General features: G+C 38.8%; 1 protein-coding gene across 2 annotated transcripts in view; it reads right to left on the bottom strand.

The window, feature by feature from the left end:
- Positions 1–1,041: 1,041 nt before the first annotated feature.
- CTNNBIP1 (catenin beta interacting protein 1) overlaps positions 1,042–6,000 on the bottom strand; it is a 30,245-nt gene continuing 25,286 nt past the window's right edge. For both annotated transcript variants that reach the window (XM_068415321.1, XM_068415322.1), the window contains exon 6: positions 1,042–1,186. In XM_068415321.1, coding sequence (XP_068271422.1) covers positions 1,128–1,186 — 59 coding nt within the window. In that variant the 3' untranslated portion in view covers positions 1,042–1,127. The remainder of the gene's footprint in view (positions 1,187–6,000) is intronic.

Raw genomic sequence — 6,000 nt, 5'->3', positions numbered from 1 at the left:
AAGCTGGATTTAAGTTAATGATAATTAAGTTTTCCTTATGTGAGAGCTAGTCTTGTGCAGCAATTAAAGGGTTAAAGTGGAACTATATGTAGCATTTTAAACAAGTTCACATATTCTCTATACAAATTTGGCAAATTCATGTCACAGCCACAGATCTCATTCTTGCAATTCCTGCAAAATATCTACAGCTCCTCTGTCAGAAGCAAAGAGAGAAGCCACCTGAACAGCCAGGTCTACCAGGAGTTCACAGGACAGCCCACACAGCAGCACAGAGCGGCTGGTGATCTCCATGTTCCAGCTGAAACAGGTAGACTTACTGAGCTAAATATGCTTTCGACACATGCTCCCAAAAGAGCTTGAGGCCACAGAGCAGATGAGTGTGGAAAAACTGATTGCATCAGAAACACTGCAGCCAATAGGAAATCAAAAACATGGTTTCAAAGCCAATCAAAAAACCAAAACAAACCCAAAAAAGCAAGCGTTTATATGTGTGTAGATGTAATAAATATTGCAAAGCACATTTGTCTTTTTCCCCCAAGTCAGTAAGTATAAAGAAATAACCAATGCACCAACACATCAGCTTTCTGCAACGAAAATGACGTCAAAAGTCAGCAAAAGACCTGCAAGCCAACTGAAGAGAAAGTATTTGCATTGTCAAGGAATCACAAGTTGCTTCCAGTTCTATGCAGCCAAATCAAACCCTCTTCAAATTCACAAGTTTGACCTAAGTAAGCACCACAGCATAAAAAGCTTCTTCAGAAGTAGGATGTCAAGAGACTTTCCTTAAAGTATAAAATAAAATGCGAGATAAAAGGTTTTCATTGGTCAAGTTTGAAAAATTGTCTTCCTTTAGCCAATCACAGCCTGTCCGTTTGAGCCAATCAAAAATACACCTTTAGGTTTGTCCTTAATTAACACAGCCCAGCTGAGTGGCAAAAACTTATAGGAATAGATGGCTGTGAGATGCATTTTGAGGGTTGGGCAAAGGGAAACATAATTACAAAGGAGAAGGAATACCAAGGAACAATTAGGGTGGGCAAAGTAACTTATTAGTGCTCAGCCGTCCTCCTCTGTCTTCAGGAATCTCACTGTCCTCTCCAGTTCTGTGTTGTTCAGGTATCCTGTAGTTACTGTCTTCTGTCTTCTGTCTCTGATCTGGAAAATGCCATCACAACATCCTCAGCACCTGTAATAACAATGGATACAGGAAAACGTGTGCCATAATTACTTCCTTTAAAGAACAGTGGATAGATGCAGTACCCAAACTGTCATTCTACACATCCATAAAATCAATGGGAAAGGAAAAAGAGGACAGAAAAAGCCGTGTTTTCTTCTTTTTCTGAGACTGGAACCTGAAGTGGTCTAAACGTTTCAACCATAGATTTAAAATGCTCCTTTGCAAGCCTAAGGAAATCAGTTTGTTTTTAAAGAAAACCAGGAATTCCTTGCTTTCACATATTTCTAAGAAACAAGACTTTAAAAAAAAATTCATAGGATTGTCGCCACAGGCATGTACAGATAATCTTTTTTTCTGGTTTCACTGCCCTGTGAACTCTGGCACTGCATAAGAGACTTACGGAGCTTCTCTGAAGTATAAGGAACTCAACTGTTCAATAAAACTTGTACTGCCCTATGCATCATGCTGTCCTTTTAAAGTGACATTTAGATATCCTTTATCTTTACATCTAGATATTCATTACTCTCTGCTTTTAAGAATAAAAATTGTTTTAATAGGCCAGTGAAAGGTTTTTGCTTCCCCCCTCACTGAAAATCCCTTAAACACCCTTTATAAACTGTCTTGAGAACGTGCCATTCTCTAATGGAAGTGCAGTATTTTCTTTCAAACTGAAGGCTTCCATTTGCCCAGGGAACAGATACAGCTTTGCTCTGTAATGTTTTTATCCCTAGCCCGAAGAAATCTTTTCCAGAAGAATTCGGTGTGTGGACTTTTCTCAGTTACCAGATTTTGCCCCCCCCCGCAAACTGAGGCTATCAACTGTGTGTAATTACCATCAAAACCCATGTTCCCTAAGCACAGAAAGATGTTAGTACCTTCCTATAACCATCTCCAAGTCTTCACAAACTTGTGTGGTCTTTCAAGTGGGCATTTATAGTAAAAAGACCTGAACAGTTTGAGAATCATGTTTGATAAAGGCTTGGGAAGAACGTCCCATGCTAAGCTCTCACTCTTCAAAAAGATACCTTGAGATATTCAGAAAAAAAATCAGCTCTCTGGACTTCCTAACTGTAGAGTGTGGCCCAACAGTCACTTAAAGAGAAATGTCTTCAGGACAATATGGAAATAAAAATACATCATACAGTAGTGTCAAAGCAGTGGTTTAAATCAATATATCTAGTCTAGACAAGAACTGGAAAACAACCCTGAAGGGCCGAGTTTAGTATTTTTAATTTCTGGTAAAAATTTGATCCCTGAGAAAGTAAGATAAAAGTAAATGCTTTCTCTCATCTGTAGATCCTCTAACAGCATTTATCTAACTGATTAGAAAATGTGATGAATCCTCCACTCACTGTCTATATAATTTCTAAAAATTATTTCCTCCATTCAAATGAGCCCAAGTGTTTAAGTGCAACAGATTACTCACAATGACCATTTTGGCCTTCATTAATTAATTCGATCTGCTTGGGATAATTTTGCTTAATAAGTTTTTCTCCAAAGCTTCTACTAAAGGATTACACAATAAAGTAGGAAATGCCAAGATCAACACCGACTGCCTGTCCCATTCAGGTAACTGATCAGCTCTAGAGAATTCTCTTACTAGGGTTTGGAAAGTTCAAATTCACTTGGATGGAGCATCAGCATGCAAAAATTCTCCAGTCTTTTACTTGAAGCATATCAAGAAGCAGATTTCAGCTTTGTGCCCCAAGCAACTTCTCCCTATACACCTGCATAGAAGGTAAATGAAAGAGGACTAATAAAAATTCCTCATCTGTTATAGTTAATTAATTCCATTTTTCAGTTATCTAATTTGCTCTTTAGTTGCAATATAGAAGGAAAAGTGGCCAAAAAAAGGGGGAGAAGAGAAGGTTGTAAATTCCCCTCGCTAATATCCTTAAAAACTAAATCAATGCTTATGAAATGCAGCTACATTTATTTTTATACACTTCACAATGTATTTGTTATACGTGCTCAAAGGAGGAAATATTAAGGACCAAGCAGTAGTTTGTTTTTCATATGTAGGATCCGTATCTTATAGAACTACATCAAAAACTGCTGTGATGCTCCCTCTTGCCAACACTCAGAAGCCCTGCAGTCATCTCCCTTTTCATCTCCTCCACAAACTGTTTTTTCCTTGATCAAAACATAAATGATATATAGCACTAGGATCCAGCTCTGAATTAACAAGTTGCCATGTTGTTTTTTTTTTTTAAATGCACAAAAACTAGTGGCCTCTACAAAAAGAAGGATTTTATTTGCAAGGGTTCTGAAAAACAAGTCTATGCTAAAGAGGAGGGAGTACTGACGCTTAGAAGCGTTAACAAAGCAAGTGCACATAAAGCACAACCTATGCCACTGTGTTTTACGTGCATCCCCCTTTAAAGTCGAGGAGGCTTCACGATGCAAGTCCAGAGCAGCTGGAGCAGCCTAGCAACCACAAAATCACAGATGACGTCACATTAGCACAAGAGATGAGCTGGATTACTTCACAGATGTTGACTGTTTTCCTGGGGTCTCCCCTTCCTACAGTCTAAATATGAAAAAAATCCTTACAAGCATCCTTACAAATTTCACACAGAAATTTCATTCCAGATAATCATGCAGCCCTAAACACACAGCTCAGTATTTCTGCCTGTCCCCAACAATTCCAGCTTCCAGCACTGTTCCTAGGCACAGCCTCCTGTGCCGTTTAGAACACACGATGAGCAAAAATAGCTTTTGGCACGAAGGATGCCGGGAATTCTGCAGTTCATTTTGGCTTTCACGATCAAAATAGCTATGGCTGAAGAGCAGGTTCACACGGAGCTAGCTCCTGCTCCGATTTTCTGGGCCCACCTGGTACAGCTTCAATACCAGTGTCACTGTCCATATACACTTCTGATAACTTGCCATTTGCCTGGACTTTGAATAGGAAACGAGAAGGGAGTACAAGAAATACAGCTTGTCAATACAGCAGGAAAACAGAAAAAGCCCAATTTTAAAAGTGATCTATTTGGAGGAAAAAGTAAGAGTAAAATCAAGAATACACTGTAAAAGTGTGCAAAATGCTTGAATACCTGCAGTATTAATGAATTATTACGATGTGCATCCTAAAGGAAGAAGTAGAACAGTGGATGGAGAATGGGTCTAGGATTCCAGGTTTCAGTGTTTCACAGCCAAAGCTAACTGCACAGTCAGTGTGCAGCACCCTTGTTTTACCACTAATGTAATTACAATAACTACAGTTTTCAAGTTACCTGAATTCATGAACAAAGCGCATTTTTTATCATAACATCATCAAAAAGCAGGCTTCCTCTCTGATGTTCTTTAGCACTTTACAATTCATAGTTTCCCATATGGTACTTTTTAAATTAAGATGGGCAATCAGAACAAGAACCAAGGTGGTAAACAATTTGTTAAGGAAAGATTATGAATTGTGTTTGAAAAAGATAATAATTGGGCTGAAAAGGAGATTATTATGACTGCACTTTCTCAACGGTTGGCCTTTGCACCCATTTTGCTTAATACTTTCATAAATGATCCTGGAACAGAAAAGTAGTCATATACTAATGAAATCTGACAGCAATACAGAGTTAGAAAGTTCCACCAAAACATCAAGGAGCAGCAAAACAATACACAGGAATGAACAGGATAGCAGTGAAGACCAGAGATGTCTAAAGGGGTTTAGCTATTAATTTGAGAAGGAAGAAAAAAAAGATAAAGATTAGAAGTGATGTATTTCTATGTCTCATGGTACAGTTTTAAACAAGATTAGTAAAGAATGGATTTTATACACAATTCTGAACAGTTTTATTTCCTGCTCCCTCCTCAGTTCCTTTTGTTATTTGGTAGAATGACCAACATTTTCATTTGCAGGAATTACATGCAAGCCAGCATTTGGAAGAGCCTCAGGCAACTGCCTTTAAAAAGACAATTTGATCTATCAAATAAAAGACAATAATACCTTCAAGGAGGACAACCAAGTGGGTGGGTAACCCGAGGGCACAACACCCAACAGAACAACATCTTGCAGTAAAGACTCGAGCCTATGCTGATTTCTTTTATTCCCACACTGAAGATCCAATTTTATCCTTAGCAAGGTGATACATTATTACAAAGATGAAGACATCCTTTGTCCAAACAGCAGCCACACAGAAAGTCCTTGCAAGCTCTCAATGTTGAGTCTAGCACGAAGTTATGAGTACAGGACCATCTACTTCACACGAAAACTGATGGTTCCCAGACAACATCAGCCCAGTCACTTTCAACACATGTATCCCTGCCCTCTGGGTATTGCACCTCGTGGCCTTATTTTATATTCACTAACAAAAGAGAGTTCATTATTCAGCACTTCTCCATTCTTCACCAGCACCGTGACTCTTGACTGGGATATAAAATGCAATAGTATTTCCCAGATCTGGAACCAGTTTGTTCAGGGAACTTGTGAAAAGGGAAGATACCTTCATGTCCATAAGCCGAGTAGTTAGTTATAACAATGCCATAATCTCTTGAAGGGCAGTGAGTCCTACTGGTTTTAGCTGAGCATTTCAATGATCTGAAAACAGAATGGAAAACTTCTCTGCTGAACTCGAGTAAGGGTAAGAGCACAGTATGCACATGAAAGGGGTACTCTCATCAGTGCTTTCAACCCTCCAGAAGCCACTTACGGAGCATGATTATTTCTGAAGATGTCCTGTAGCAAAAAAAACTGGGTGACATTCGTCCAGAAAAATGTCATCCACATTTCTGAGGACAAAAGCAGGTTTTGTTCAAGACCAGTCCTACAACCCAAACTATACAGAGCTAAATGAAACCAATTTAACAAGTCTGCTCATTAAGCAATT

This window comes from Nyctibius grandis, chromosome 17, assembly GCF_013368605.1.
Source record: "Nyctibius grandis isolate bNycGra1 chromosome 17, bNycGra1.pri, whole genome shotgun sequence".
In the NCBI taxonomy this organism is placed as follows: Eukaryota; Metazoa; Chordata; class Aves; order Nyctibiiformes; family Nyctibiidae; genus Nyctibius; species Nyctibius grandis.
The sequence above is the reverse complement of the archived record's forward strand: the minus strand, read 5'-3'. Positions and strand labels throughout refer to the sequence as shown.